Here is a 16,530-nt window from a genome sequence, read left to right as displayed (position 1 = left end):
TATTTATCCTTTTGACTAATATTTGCAGGGATTACATTTCATTTCCTACCAGTTGCTGCTTTACCATCGTAAGGGAAGCCTTTGCCAGCTGCCGTGACATCCCAGTTGTGTTGCTTCAGCTTTTCATCCCACAGTGGTCTTGGTGTGTGCTGTGGGACCAGTGATGGAGCCACACCTCCCATATCCCATGGGATAAAGTGCTGGGGCTGAGGCTCCTTGAGTGTGGCTTCTTTCTACAGGAAAACCAGAGCTTTCTGATGCTCTTGGGACACTGTGCAGCACACTGAAGTTCTTCCACATGGGCTGTCCCAAAAGCCATCTGTACACAGTTCTCTGAGGCTTGCCTGTGTTCTTCACTGATTTGAACCATGGAGGGTGATGGAGAACTAACACTACCCCATGTGATGCTGCTAAGCTCTGTTTATTAAGTGGACCAAGTGAGGGATGGGCCGTGTTGGGGGAAGCATTTCATTGGCACTTTCACATATGTCTCATATAGCTGAGACATAGCCCAAATACCAGTCTGAGTCAGTACTGTTGAGCCTAGCACGGGGTTATATGTAGGAGCAGTGCCCAAGGTGAAGCTGTTATGTGTTGGCAATGAGCTGCTGCTGAAGAAGGCCTTGGGGACACCTTATTGCAGCCTTTCAGGACTTCAAGGGGCCTGTCAGAAAGCTGGGAACAGACCTTTGAGCAGGGCCTGTTGCAAAAGGACAACGGGGGATGGTTTGAAACTCAGGGAGATTTAGACTAAAGAGAAAGAAGACATTTTTTTATGCTGAGGGTGGTGAGCCCCTGTCCCAGATTGCCCAGAGGGGTGGTCAGTGCCCATCCCTGGAACCATTCCAGGTGAGGTTGGCTGGGGCTCTGAGCAACCTGCTCTAGGTTCAGATGGTCTCTCTTGACCATCAGCATTTAGGCTTAGAAAAGGGGGATCTACATAAAGCTGAGGAAGCTTACCCAGAACAAAATGAGAAGGCAGAGCCAAGAAGGTTAAACACTTGGCAAGCGGTGTTTGTGTAATGAATTATGGGATGTTCACAGTGAATCCCCAGTGACTGTCAGAAGTTCAACTGGAAAGACAGAAAAAAAAAAAAACTTCAGAAATCTCACAACAGCAAGATGGAGAAAATTATTTTCCTCATGTTTATATGCAAGTAATATAATACAAAGCTTTCAATCATTTGCTGATAATCTGAAAATCTTCTAATATTTTTTTTTTTCCAAGCCTGTCAGGCAGTGAGCCTGCCAGAGAAAGTGTAGGGTCAGCAGATGATTGAATGTGAAGAGAAGGGGGTGAGAAGACGGCCTGAAGCAAAAAGAAAATTCTTGAGATCCATGTTCTCTGCAAAATTAGAAGCTTTCAGAATGATTTTTTTTTTTTTTTTTTTTTTTTTTATCAAGGGAGCTTGTGGCGGGACCTACCTGATATTACAGAGCTACTAAAATGTATTTCAGAACAAATCCACAAAGTGAACAGTAAGTCATCATCAGGACCAGATGGTGTTCACTCAAAATTCCTCAACGAGTTTAAGTGTGAAATCCTGCGTTACCAAGTGTGGTGTGTAACCTATCACTTCAATTGGCTTATCGGACTCAAAAAAAAATCAGAGTAAAGATATTTGGTCAATGTGACATGTGGGTTTTTTAAAAGTCTTTTGGGGGAAGTCTGAGGAGCTGTGGATGAGTTAATCTGATGTCTGGAGTAGTTAAACTGACAAAAATGATGATAAAATATAGTTGTTAGGAAAGGAATAGGCACCTAAACGGAAAAAAATCATTGTGGCACTGTCTAAATCTGTGACAATTCTATATATCAAACACCGGGAGCAGTTCTGGTTCTCTTCCCTCTTGAATGTAGCAAAACTACAGCGTAGCAAAGCCAAAGAAGGTGTAGGTGGTCAAAAGCACGTGGGATGTCAAAACCCATCCTTTTCTGTAATATCCTGAGTGCTACATGGAAAGCAAATAGGAAATGAATGCTTGTTTCGTTTCATTTGCAAGAACCGAGAGCTTTCATGTGATTGATTCACTCAGACATGCAGAAAAAGGTAAATTTTCTGCAGGAGTGTCGTGTGGAGCCTGTTGCCGTGAGCATCAGAGATGTTGAAGGCTCCCCTGGATCCAGAAAGCACCACGAACAGGTTTTTAAAGGCAAAATCTTACCAGGACTAGCAAACACGAAGGTATCTTCTGTTTCCCAGAAAATCCCTCATCCAGGGATTGCTTGATGCTGGGAGAACATCCAGAGTTGTGTTGTTTTGGTGCTTCTACCCTTAATGCCTGCAGCTGGCTGCTGCATGGCACCCATGCAGCTGTTGCTGTGTTTCTGTGGTCCTGGCTGCGTCCTGCTGACAAGCAACCTTTGCTCGTTGGTTATCAGGGTATGGTGACTATGAGAGCAGCATCTTCAGCAGAGGTTGGTGAGATAAGGTTGCTCTGAACTTGCCAGAGGTTTGGCACCAGCATGCGATTAGTGCGGTGGATTGGGCTGCAAGTGCTGAGGAGCCCCACAAGTGAAAAACAGAAACAAAACTCCTGCTGGTGTATGATGCTTGTGGATGTCGCTGTGTCTTTCTGCACCTGGAAAACTTCCCAGACAATTCTATTTGTGGGGATGTGGATACGACCTCTCGTTGTCCATGATCCAGATCTGTGTTCCAAGCATCCATGACTGCTTCACCTCACCTTTGCTCAAATAACTGAATCCAGGGATGCCATTTTTCTTCTGGAGCAAATTTTCCGAGTTGTCAGTTGTTTTCATGGCTCCCTTCTTTTCCTCAGAACGTGATGCTCCAAGAGCCTGGTCCCGTTATTGTTTGTTGTGTGGAGAGGGGCTTCAGGAGCTGCTGTGGGACCTCTTCATACGATCACTTCTTTTCATACCAGTATGATACTGGGAATCTTCTTAGTTCACAGTCATATTTATGATCTCTGCCTGAAGTCCTTGTTTCTCAGACCTTTTTCTTCAAAGTTTATTGCTTTTTCTTCCTGTTCCATAAATGGGCAGTTTATTATTTCTCCCTGAAAGAGAAATACACATTTATCGTATTATAGCCTGACATTTTTATAGTACCTAATTGATCAATATAATTTTACTTTATTATTGCTCTGTACTATTCATCCTTATGTGATTTCATGGTCATTGTAATATCATCATATTATTTATTTTTCCTTTGTCTTCTGAACTGTTTATTTAGGGGCTGGCCTCTGAAGAATAGTTCATACTTTAACAATTTCTGAATGAAAGCTTTTCACTGTAAATGTAAAATACTGGTTTTCAGATTAATTCAAATGCAATCTGGTCATCCTCTGTCCTCACACCACTGAAATCCTGTCTCCATGGAGTAGATGTTTCAGTGTTTGTACAATAAAAAATGCTGTGCATGTAGTAGTTTACATTTTTTAATAACCTTTTTTGAGTCTTGATATGCTGATTTTTTTTTTTATATTCATTTGATAGTTTTTCTATCGTGTGGATATTTCTCTAAAAAGGTTCCTTTTTGTCAGCTTTTGTTTGCCATGCGGATTTTCCAGCTGCATATTAGGTGTGTCTTAAGGACGTGACAGCCCTGCTCTGAGGTGGAGAAGACTTTTGACTTGCCCATGACATAGTTTTGGTTTTCAGATCTCTTTTTCCAGAGTACTTATCCATATACCTTTGCCAGTTTTAAGGAAGAACATTGTAATTCCCTGTTCCTGTTTCAAATGTCTTTTTTTTTTTTTTTCAGTGAAGAATTTTTCTTGAAGAATACCAGCTAATTTGTACCACTGTGGCACAGAATTAAAAGATGTTCAGGAGTTTGGCTTTCGACTGTCAATCTAGATGTTTTATCTGTGTTTTGGTGGGACTGGCAGGAGATGAAGGGTATTATGTCGTTTTGGAGCAGAATCAAAATTTTGGAAAAACATGTATTTAGAAGGCTAATAGGCCGCTAACTAGTCTGTGATTATGCTTTGGTACCACAAAGCAGAAAACATTCTCCTAGACTTAGGTGAGTAGAAGACATGACTGAGACATTTGACAGCTGTTGCTCTTAGGCCATGGTTTTATCTTCTAATTTATCCTGAATTTGTTTCATTTCGTGGTTTGCCTTAAACACTTTGCATTAACATAGTGGGTCTGCTTCTTGGGTGCTTTTAAGCACTAGGATCATACAAGTGGCCTGATATGGAGCTGGAACTGTCCCCTATAACATCATCCCATTTGGCAAATTTACACCAAAAGCTGAAAGATCTAAAAATCCTGTGAAGCATCTCATTAAAATAGAAGGGTTTGTCCCTCAGTGGGTAGATTTGGAGAAGGTTTCATGTATTGCAGTGACCCCACTGCACGTGCCAGTACTGGCTGGAGGTGTGATTGAATGGATTAACAGGGTGATCAGCACACTGCAGAGTTATATCCTCCTGAGAAACAAGCTTGCACTTGCTAAAGTTAACTTTATAAGGATTCTAATAGGATTTGTAGCATGTCCTAATGGAATATCTTGTTATCCCTGGAGGAGAAGATAAAATTCCTCTGGGCTTACCATTTTAGGCTGATATGAAACAGGTTTTATAGAAGAATGTCCAGTTTAGATACTACTGGTAATCTTGAATGTTAGCTGAAATACAAGATGGGGATTCTACCTGCAGCATGCATCAGAAACATGGTTGCAAAATGAAAGTAATTTAACGGCTTAAGCTGTGATTAATCAGACATAATGCTGTCAGAACTTACCCGTCCCCTACTTAATTTTTCTATCTGCTATCATGATTTAGAGATAATGCTTTTCACCATTCCAGGTACACCAGAGACTTGTTCAGACTAGTCAAAGCTCCTTTGGTTAGTGGTGCTAAGAAGTTTTCACTTGCAGTTAGGAAGGACCTGTGCTGTGAGCCAGCGTGTTACATGTACAGGATGATCATATAGACTCTTGAGGGCCCTGGGCTTACCAGCAGAGTCCTGTCTGCAGGAGTTTGGTGAATTGATGAGAGCAAGGAGAGCAATTCATCTGCAGAGAGCAAGGAGGGAGATGGAGGCCATGGGGAGACAGCAGAGCCGTGTAATAGTGGTGGTATTTACCTTCAACAGTTGATCACATGTAGGCTGGTTTTGTCTGATGCTGGGCTTGGACCAAGAGCACATTTATTTAAAAGCAAGTAAGTTTTTTTTCAAGTATAGTTTGCAATCTGCCATTCTCTTGCATCCAAATGAGACTGTTTTTATGCGCCTCATGTATGACAGACAGGTTTTAAAATCTATTAGGAAGTGAGATAATGATGCAGCTGCAGCTGCTCGTCCTTTGAGGAGCACCAAGCATAAAGCACCCAGGTCTCTTTTGGATGCTTTTTTTTCAAAAAAAAAAAAAAAAAAAGTCATACTTTTAGATTTTTCTCTTATTATGGTGGTCTAAATAGCCTCCCTGCTTGAGGTTGCTCATCTGCCTCTGCAGGGTTTTCTTTGTTGCTCAAGTCTGGTTATTAACAGTTGCTGCTTTGCCATCACTTTTTCTTCCTCCTTCTGGGGAGCAGCATGGAGGGGATTTGACTTTTTGGAAAGGTTAATGTGCAAAAAAAAGAGATCTCTAGAATGGTAGTGTTTTGATTTGGTTCTTGTAGGAGAAGCTTCATCGGTCTTGTAAATAAGGACGGTAGAAATTCTGATTAGTTAATAATGCAGACCTTGAATTTTTCCTTTCACCCATATTTGTGGAATGGGATCCATGTCCGGCATCCATTCCCACTTCTACTTCAGCTTGGGTGCAGTTCCTCTTGCATATGTGTAGGTCCTCAGCTCTTCACATCATTTCACAGCTGTAAAAACCAAATTATTTTCCAAACACTTCACCATTACTGGTATTTAGTTTACAAGTTTGAATCAACTCCTGGCATAGATTGGGAGGGTTTTTTTTTGTTGGCAGGGTCTCTTTTTTATCATTGTTGTGGTCAAAAACATTTTGCCTTTTAAATCTACAAAAGAGTTGGCTATACTCTCGGGTAAGGACTCTCTAAGAGGACCATAGCATCTGTGAAATTCTGTGTAAGCATCTTGCAATTTAAATAGTTATTATTTGTGTGCTGATGTTAAGAGGGATAGAAGAGGGGGCTGAGCTGCCAAGTCTTTGAAGTTTGGTAGCATAACACATAATCTTCCATTACGAATCTTATTTTATATGGTAATTGGCTCATTTGCTCTTTGTTTATCTATTTAACTTCTCTACCACAAACATCTGTACTTGCTTTGTGTTAATGCTGAATATTGGCATAGTTATACTATAAAAGTGCATTTTAAAAGCATTTTTTAATTCATTAACTGGGAATTAATTGATAATAAAGTGAACACTTCTCTTATTATCCCTTTGTAAGCAGCTTGGCATTTGCTCCATAAGCCAGAAAAGCAAAGTCACTGTGAAAAAATAATGTTTTAGATTCTTTATTTTCTAAATAAAAAATAATTTGCTATGGTTGGAATATTCTTTTTTTTTTCCCACTCTGTAAGCATTTCAAGAATCAATATGTGTGTGTGTCCGTCTACATACGGAGAAAGCGATGGAAAGGAAATGAGAACATAAACTATTGATCAAGCAGACTGGAGCAAAATTACTCATTAGTTAAAAATGGCTAACGATGAAGGAGCAATGATCTATCACAGGCTGACATCAGGATGATGCATTTAGGAAAGGGCAAATCAGTAGTAGAATGAATTGGGCAAGATATTTACTGTAGAGAAAACACTGTACTTCTGCCATTTTTCAAGCCACTGGTGAGACACATCTGAAATGAATGCAAATAATTGAAACTCTCTGGGCTACAAAGTTTCAGAGCATATACAGAGGGTCTGCGAGGATGGTCATGCCCAAAATGAGCAAACATGCCTTGTTGAGCCTAGCAAAATAAAGGCTGGAGTATGGGAGGGGAGAGGAGACATAATGCAGCTCACAGGAAGTAAAAATCCTGAGGATAAATGTCAGGGAGGAATAAAAATTGAAAATAAAAGGCACTGTTTTCATAGAGAATTAGTAATCGCAGTTTGGCCGCAAATATATGAGAAGGCAGTTTTCAGGTGTCAGAGGTATATACTGCTACAACAGCTGTGATACAGCTAGTGAGAACCCAAAGACTGAAATCATTTTAAGGTGGAGCTTATAGGACACTTGGTAAATTTACCATAAGTTTCTACCAAATGGGTGTCTGAAGTCACAGGCAACTGGACTCAGCCCCAGCCAGGTTTTTGCTCCTATGTGAGCAAGTTCAAGCAGTGAATATATCTGTACATATTTCTGTCATTTCTGGTGAAGTTTATCTGAGAACTCGCCCATCTTCTTACTCTATAAATATATATTTCCTTGTGTTAACATTCTGTTATTTATAATCTGCAACTTGATGGGTTTTTGGAGAGCTGCTTGTCTCCAGCTATCTGGTTTTAAAAATATTAAATCCACCTACAAAGCTTGCCAATCACTTCCCAGGAAGGAGTAAAACACCATCTAGTATTCCTTACTCCTTAGCATGAAATAAATCCCAGTGGTTGGTGAAGTGTGTGAAATGTTTGCCTAAACTCTGCAGCCCTTCCCTATTGACTTTGTTTGATAAATATTAAAGGGCAGGAGGCTGCTTTTGACTTTCCTGGAACTTGAACAATCAAACCTGCCAACATGAGTAAGCAAGTTGCCCTTATGTGGGCGAGCGCAGTAAAAACAAATAAATGAATGTAGTTCACAATAGATGATATTCAAATTGTAGGTGCCTGCAAACAGCTCTTCTTTCTGCCACCAGGCTAAAGAATTGGAGAGTCCTCATATGCCACTTGATGCTTCTTGGTGGCACGTTTATTCACAGAAGATTTTATAACGTGTCTGCACATTGGACACTTGGGGCTTGTGTTATCAAAAAATTCTTGTTCAATTATCTTTGAATTTTTGTGGATTTTAAATATCTTTAGTTTAATGAAAGCTACTCTGAGCACATAAGGACATTTCAGAAGGCAGCCAAGACCCAGAGATAACACCTTTGGTACCTGTCTGAGATGAGGCACCTGCCTGTTGTAGTGTGTTGTGAAATACACACCTTTGGCCATACGTATGTTTTATCATGTATGTACGTGTGTAGTCCTGTATGTAGCATTTCTTGGGTGTTCACAAACCAGAGGAGAAAATCTTTGGATTAATACAGTGTTATCTGTTTGATAAGCTGAGTTTCTTCACAGAAACTCAAGGCGATGGTAGCCTAGGAAAGTTTCATTTAGTTTCATGTCCACTCATTTTAAAGTTTTTTTTTTAATATCATTTTAACTTATCTGCTGACTTCAAGTTTTACTCATTTCACACTAAAATGGCTGCTTGTTTAACTGGCCCAAACGTAATTTTGAAATAATGCAGAACATGTGTCAACTTCCATCAAACCCCGATCTGAAAGTTTCCACCAGCAGTGCTACTGTTTGTGCTTGACTCCCTGAAGCCATCTCCTCGTGCATTGAGTCTTACTGTATGTTTGAGTATGAGCACAACTGATGTGGTTTGGTGGGCGCTAACACCATCTTTTGTCTTTCTTCCATTTTATTTGAAGTTCCTCCTCAGTTTCTGAAGCGGCCTGCAAATATTTACGCTCACGAATCAATGGACATTGTGTTTGAGTGTGAGGTGACTGGAAAACCTACTCCAACTGTGAAATGGGTCAAGAATGGAGACATGGTCATCCCAAGTGACTATTTCAAAATCGTTGTAAGTACCTTGTCCATTTTGCAGATTTTTAAGCTGTTGACCTGTCTGTTAGTCCTCCAACCATACACATGGAAGCCAGGTTCCTCCATAGGACCAGCTTCTTCTTTTTTTGCTATTGATGTTTGGGGTCTGGGAGAGAACTGGTTTCTTGAAAGCTTTAATGCTCCATAATTCAGTCGTTCTGCTGCAACACATGTTGCTCATACTGTATCATTCTATTTTAACTGACTTGTGGATTGTGAGTTTTGGCACAGCAGTGCTTCTAAAGGGAAATTTTAGATGTAGTAAAAGTCATTATCGAGACATGGTTGAGAACTTAACGGTTGTATAATTGGGTATACCTGAGATTGTAGGATTGTAACAGTGAGCTACACGGTTGTATTCAGTGCTTAAAATATCATAAAAATGGCTGTGGAAATGTTATGACTTGCTAGTGATACGTGATGCTAGAAAATGATAGCCATTAGTAAAGCTTCTGCTGCTTTTTGATACCGTATAATTTGAGGATTCAGTGCAAAAGGAGATGAAATCTGACAGGAACTCCAAATTCACTTTCCCATGTTAGAGTTCAGAGGTTTCTCCTGTCATAGTAACGTACTGTAATAGCACCATTGTTTTTGCAATTGCATCCCATTGTTAAGTGTTGTCTTTTTCCTTTACTCTTCAGAAAGAACATAATCTGCAGGTTTTGGGTCTGGTGAAATCAGATGAAGGATTCTATCAGTGCATTGCAGAAAATGATGTCGGGAATGCACAGGCTGGAGCCCAGCTGATAATACTTGACCTTGGTAAGATAAACCAGGACAAGACAGCGCCAAAAGATGGGGAGGAGCAATACCAAGGGACCATTTCCAGATGATGTGTTGCCTCAATAACTCAGCTAGAGCAGGGTGTTTTTTAAAAATGATGTGAGTAGTTCAGTGTCATCTTCTGTACACATTCAGGAGAAATTAAGGAGTTCTATGGGATCCAGCTTGGATTTTGGAAAAATGTAGAAAATATGTAGTGTGATAATTAACCCTAGCCAGAAAACTGAAATATCGTTGCATGCTAAGATTTAGAAAAATAAACCAAAGCAGGATAGCAGAAATGAAAACAATTGCTGAAACGACAGAAGTGAAAAATAATCAATTTTGGAACACCCTGCAATGAGACAAGTCAGACAAGAAATTGTGAATTCTTTACTTTTGGGAGCTTTTGTATTGCCTGTCTTTTGGGGTATTGTTTCAAAATTCTAATTCCTCTTTTATTTGGGTGGGAAGGGTTTAGGAGAAACAATCTTATGTGTGGTCAGAGGCATGATGGAACTTCACACTTGCAATTTTAACAGATTTGAGTCCACTAGACCTGGTTTTGGTGTTCAACTTACAGAGAGTAAACTGTTCTGAGCATGCCATGAAAGGGAGAGATTTTTCCGTTTCTGATTGTTTTGTAGACTAGTTGTGGTCTTAAAACTTCTGAATTCTTGGTGGGGGTATGTGGATGTTTCATTGCTGGCTGAAGAGCTGCTTGGACTTTGCACAGTGCTTTGGGGAATGAAAAGTGCCTATGTTGGATTCAGCAGCTTTAATGCTACAGAACTGTGGGATTTCAGCCCCCAAGTAGTGTTGGGCATCTGGATCCAGCAGTGGCCTGCTGTCCTCAGGTTGCCAGAAAAATTATTAAAAGTAATTTCATTTCTGCTCTGTGGATGAATCACCTGAGTATTTTCCAGACCTTGCTGGTGGAAGCATTATTCCATATTTTCCACATTTGAAAAATACTAAACAATTAATGTCCTTGGGTTTTGAAGCCCTGCCCAAGTTTGGACTCTGACACAGTTCCCAGTAGTGGTTTATAAATTACTATGCCTGTTATTATTTTAGTTCCTGTGGTCTCACTCTTCTTCCTTTCCCTCCCTCGTTGTTTGCCTGGTGGTTTTTCCTTCCTGTTCTCCTCTGGCAACCTGTCCTGTCACACTGAAGGACTTTGCCTTATAATGCTGTCCTTTTTCTTTTGCATGCTGCCAAAGGATTATGGATGCAGTGTTGATGGAGTCTCATTTTGGGTGTAAAGTCACAGCCTCGAAGCCGTGTTTTTCTGTTACGTGGTTTTAACAATGGGCTCCCTGGGTAACACGGATTGTTGTAGTTGTTTCCCAGCAGTAGAGGAAACCACCCACTTCAGCCCTGAGGGCACGTGTGGTTTTCCTTCTCGTTGAGTAGTGGCCTCACAAGCAGCACCATTAGGAGTGAACGTGCCGTGCCGTGGTTGTGATACGTGAAAACCAGTACGCGTGGTCAAGGAAAGTACAGTTGTTGGATGTTTTATTGCCTTCTCACACGGTGTGACAGCAAACAAGGAAGCAGCACTCAGGTAAAGAGGGTGAAGGTGTCATACATAGAAGTTCTTCCACGACACCTATCTTGATGTGAAAACTAAAAACGTGAATTTGAGCAAAAGGTGTTCTGGACACTGATCGTTAATTCAGAAACCTTTGTTTAGTTTTCATTTCATACCGATGATGGGAAATACCTACGTTGCCAACTGGAAAAGTAATTTCAGTGAAAAAATGTTGATTGAACGATCATCAGAGTTCTTCCCAATCAGCAGTGTGTCCCTTCCCTTGCTGTTCTCTATTTCTTCCTTCCTAAATGGCACTGGCAAACATCTGGCTGTTTACGCTTCCCCATTAGCCCTTTTGCTTATCGTATCAAATTGATCTTTTTTAAATTAGAAAGTAGTAGCCTGATGGAGTCTTTCAGAGAGGCTGCCCACATTTTTATGGGCCAGTGTTGAAGAAATGAACCAAGACTATTGTGTGGGCGTCAATAAATGGACCACAGGATTGATTGTGGTAGAGTTGATGACAAGGAAGGCGGTAGTTGGTTACCATTAGAGGTGAGTTGGAGTAGCTGGAAAAGGCAGTTACTCAGACTGTGAGGGAGATAAAGGTAAGAGAGGTTAAATAGAAATAAACCAACAAAATTATTTGCACTTTGTATGTTAGATCAAAGCTCAGTTGCCTCTTCTGTACATTAACTTGTTTCAGTCAAACCCTTCATAGGGTTAGTCTTGGAAGTCTTCTTCTAAGAATTCTTCAAAGGGTTAGTCTTAGTCTTCATAGTCATAGAAGGGAGCGTAGGGGAGGTTTAGGCTGGACCTGAGGAACAGTTTCTCCCCTGCCAGGGCTGTCAAGGCCTGGCCTTCCCAGTGTGTCTGGCATGGCTCAGAATGGCCATTTGGGGACTGAAAAAAGAACAGGTGGTTTTAAGGAAAAGAAGGTGCCTTTGGCGGGGAGGCAGATGGTTCCCTGTCACCCCTGTGTGACAGGCATTTGACAAGTGCTCAGGCACCAAAAAAAAAAGTGATTCTTGAGTGCTGTATAAAGAAAATCATAGACTGTAAACAAATATGCCACGTTATTTAGAGAACAGTTTCAAAACATCATTTGAGATGCACTGTATCACCTTCAGAATTCCAAAGTGTAGAATACCACATGATTTTTGTGCTTTTGTACTGCAAAAGTTATTGTTTGCTGCTCTGTGCTGTGCTTGTGAGGAGTGAGATCTTCAAGTGAAGGAGTGGAATATGCTGCCTGTATCCAGTGGTGCCCCACATCAAGATGGTTTGTAGCACAACTATCCATTTCTTTCAACTGAAATTTTTCACGGAAAATAGTTTATCTCCAAACGAGGCTGTTCTGGGTGGGAATTAACATTACCAGCATGGGAAATGACGAGGAGGAACTAGGAGTTTGCATGTTGTTGCAGAGCTGTGAGGTGTTTTGGGATTGAGGAGATGTCTTGGGATAGCTGCATGGGATGGGTGCAGGAGCTTTTGGAGGAGTGAGGGAGAAGAGGTCATGCTGCTGCACACAGAGTGTTCACTCAGATGCGTGTTGCTGTGCCTTCTTTATCCCTTAAAAAAGGATTTCTGATCAGCTAAGAGAAAACAGGTTCACAGGGAGAGAAGTTAAGAGTCAGAACAAGTTCCCCAGGGAGCCTGTGAAGTCTGTTCTTGTAAATACTCAAGGGGGACCCGGACAAGGCCCTGAGCAGCCTGGTCAAAGCTCTGTTCTGGACGAGGGGTTGCACAGCTGAGCTCCTGAGATGCCTCCTGGCTGGTAGTACTGGCCGATTCAGCAAGCCTGTTGGTCCGAGAGGTGGGAATTATCCCATTTAGCTCTTTGCATGGAGTCTTAATGTCTTGTAGTCAAATTATGACAGTTTTGTGGTATGTGTTTCTCTGCTGATCTCCTTAGGAGAAGCATAAATGTCTCATCTTGGTGGCACAGTTTGACATTACAAACCATTGATTAAAGTATAATACGACTTGAGCTGCACTGTATGATATTAATTCCTCTTCTGAATTGCATTGTTTGGATCCTAATTCTGAGAGACTTTTAAAGGCATCAATTATTGACCTAAATTGCTGCTTTCCATGTGTAATTGAATCCTGTCCAGGGCCATTGCTACATGAATAATTTCATTTTATGTTGGTACTCCTCTGCCAGGGTATGGCCATGAGCTCTGTCAAGTCTGAAAGCAGTGAAATGAGGTGGCCAGGACTCCTGTTAGGGCAAGACAGGGCAGGCTGGTGGCTGGAGAACATCAGTCTGGTTAAGGTTCTCTGAAGCCAGCACATCTCAGCTAAGATTGTGCTGAAAATGTGACGTTTCGGTACCACAAGCAGTGCTCCGTGGATTGAGGTCACTTGAGGCTGACTCAGACTCGGAGATTTCAGTGGCCCAGATTTTGTTAACAAACTCTCTTGCATGATATGGAACCTGCCGCCCCCCCACAGTTCACCCTAGTTCAGTATCTCCTTTCCTTCTGGCACTGAAGCCCTGACAACTATTCTGCCTGTGATTTTCCAACCAGTTACCAATCCACTTTTGCAGTGGCTTTATTGGGAAGATCTTTATTAACTTTTGGAAAAGTCGTGTGAGGTGATGTCAGAAGCCTTAAGTGAAGATGCAGGAAATGCTGTTTTTCCATATCTGTAAGTTCCATTATTCTGTTGCAGGAGGCAAATATAAGTTCTTTTTGACAAATTTTGGCTTCTGCTGAAAGAAATCCAAAAGTTGGCACCAGCAGGCTTGTGCTCTGATTTGAAACACTTGGTTGCACTTTTGGGTATTTTCCATATGTAAAAATTTACATAAATTTAACTTCTACCCTTGTCTGGTTCAAGTCCAGAGACAGGCAAGTCGCATATTACTTCAGGACTTATTTTGGATGATTCCACAGATATCAAATATAACTTCCCAGCTTCTCTCACATCTTGTAGAGGTGATTTTTTGGCCTATTTTGTACACAGTCACATACTGTGAATCAAGAACTTTTAGTGTTGTTATCAAGGTAGAATAGTAAATATTTTCTCAGTCCATGGAATTCTGTAGAGACTATGGAAGTATTTAAAAATATGTGGGGTATTGTGGATGAAATCTCTGAGCAAGATGAGGGAAGGTTCACTGAATAAAAGAGAAGAACTCTGTTAGGTGTTCCTCCTGAAGACTCTTCTATTTCTGCACTCAAACAGAAGCGTCTTCATGTTCTGTCTGTCTTATACAATTTCATGTGCAAGAGCAATTGGAAGAGGTCCCTGTGGTTTACAGGAGTGGCTTGCAGAAGTCTCGGTGTCCACCAGAGAGGAAATTATTTGTAGATGAAAACTGAATAGTAACATTGCAAATTCAAACTTTCTGTAAAGAGGAAAATGTACTCAAAAGAAATGAATCACGAATCTCAGGGGAACAGGAAATAGTAATGAACCTGACAGGAGGTCTGTGCAAAGGGCACCCACCTCTGCTAGGATTGAAAACCTGCTGAGATGTGAGAGATCTCATCTGGTCTTATAGAGGGAGAAGGTCCAAAAGTAAGAGGATGGAAAAATCTCTCCTGTTAGAGACAAGACTGGCAGGAAAATTGCATAGAATCATAGAATGATTTGTGGTTGGCAGGGACCTTAGGGATCACCTGGTTCCAGCCCCTGTGCCCTGGACAGGGACACCTCCCACGAGACCAGGCTGCTCAAAGCCCCGTCCAGCCTGGTCTTGCTTTCCTCTCCCATTGAGAAATCTTCCCACTTTTGTCTGTCACATATCAACACAGAAAAGCTGGACTCACTGATCTTGAAGGTGTCTTCCAACCAAAATGATTCTATGATTCTCTATATCCATGTGGGTTTTTTTATTCAGCAGACTTAGTGCTTTGTGTAATGTGGATGACCAGTTGCCATATATAAACATGGTATTTATAAAACATTCAGCACAGTTCATGTCAAAACTTCCTCAAATTTAGACTAATGCTGAAGGTTATGGGACTAGGGATAGTGGAGCCAAATATCTTCTATATGGTATATTGCATTTAGAAGAGTTTGACTGTTTGGAGCAGTTTTTGTATTATAAAATCCGAGTAATTTCCTCATTCACCACTGTAGATACCACAGTTCTGGGAAAAACTTAAAAAGCAGCAACTGTAACAAATAGTACCTTGATGCTGATGGCACAATGAAGGTTCAAAAAATTAATGGCAGTGCTTGTATAAGATGCAGGCAAAACTTTTTGCCTCAGTCGCTGTCTCATAATAGCAGAGTGGCTTCCTATGAATGATGGATGAACAGCTTGTAGGTCTCATTTGGAAAGTTGTGTTTTAGGAACATAAACAGCATCTGAAATCGCAACCTGACTTCAAACAGTGTTTTGTAAAACCAAAGCCAGACTCTGAGAGGATTTTGTTACTGGTTGTGTACACTTCATTGCTAATTTTCTGTAAACATAACAGTATGTTCTCCTCTTCAACGCTGAAAGGCTTCTTTTTTGGTTTAATTTTGATTTTAATTTACATTACTTAGCTATTATCCCTCAGTGAAAGTCAGCATTTGTGTTCCTCATGGCTGGGTGTCTGTTCCAAATTGCCAGAAAGCTCTTTTAATTCAGTTAGCTTCATTTCTTGAATCAGTCCCCCTTTAAGAAATGGCCTTTATTTATTCCCTCTTTATGGGCCCTGCTTATATATAGTCTTAGTGAGAAATCAAACTGATTAAACCAAACCACACTAGATCTCAAACTTTTTGAATTTTCACTTCATGAGATGGGGAGCTAAACAGTTCTCATATTCTCATATTCAATAGACTATTCATGTTCAAAGTTGGCATACGCTTGAAATAAATTGCTCTAATTTAGATTGAATTAGTAATAGATTAATGTTTGCCAGTGCGCGGTGAATTGCAGGAAGGCATAACAAAATTTATAGGATGCTTTGATTGTGCTTATTAGTTTTCATTTCTTGTTTTATGCCTGTATTTACAGTTGACTTGGCAAAGAAATTGGAAGCCTCCTGAAGGAATTTATATCAGATTGTGTGTGCCACGGCTTAAAGTTAAACCTGCTCAGTGCAAATACGGGTTATGGTGATCGCTGCTTATGCAGTTGTACTTTGAAACACTTGGACTGTGCCACCTGTTTGATTTTGGGTTTCATGAGTGAATTGAATGGTTATCCTCTTAGGTTTTAGGTAATTGTTGTTTCAGGCAGCTTGGCTCCTGCCTTGCTAGGTAATAGATTGTCAGCATTGGTTATTTCCAGGAGCCAGAGCTGTGCAGGTCAGAAATGGTACTGAGCAAACATGAGAGTATTTGGTGTGACCAGCCACAGTCATTGAGTCGATTGTTCCTCAGCCTGTGTCTGGTTGCTACTTACAGGGGAAAATAAAAATAACCAGGGTGAGGAACATCAACTGTAGGTCATTGTATTGGGATGGGTGTTTGGCTTCAGTGCTTTGTTGTTTGTTTCTTGTTTAGATGATGAGTATAATGGCAGGGTTAGCTTTAGCTTGCTATCTAT

General features: G+C 40.8%; 1 protein-coding gene across 1 annotated transcript in view; it reads left to right on the top strand.

The window, feature by feature from the left end:
• Positions 1 to 16,530, top strand: part of NEO1 (neogenin 1) — a gene marked incomplete at its 5' end in the record, with an annotated part of 114,034 nt that overhangs the window by 43,572 nt on the left and 53,932 nt on the right. The window contains 2 exons of the mRNA XM_008943967.1: positions 8,548 to 8,702; positions 9,370 to 9,490. Coding sequence (XP_008942215.1) covers positions 8,548 to 8,702; positions 9,370 to 9,490 — 276 coding nt within the window. The remainder of the gene's footprint in view (positions 1 to 8,547; positions 8,703 to 9,369; positions 9,491 to 16,530) is intronic.

Source organism: Merops nubicus, unplaced genomic scaffold (genome assembly GCF_000691845.1).
Source record: "Merops nubicus isolate BGI_N331 unplaced genomic scaffold, ASM69184v1 scaffold15547, whole genome shotgun sequence".
Classification (NCBI taxonomy): Eukaryota; Metazoa; Chordata; class Aves; order Coraciiformes; family Meropidae; genus Merops; species Merops nubicus.
The sequence above is the reverse complement of the archived record's forward strand: the minus strand, read 5'-3'. Positions and strand labels throughout refer to the sequence as shown.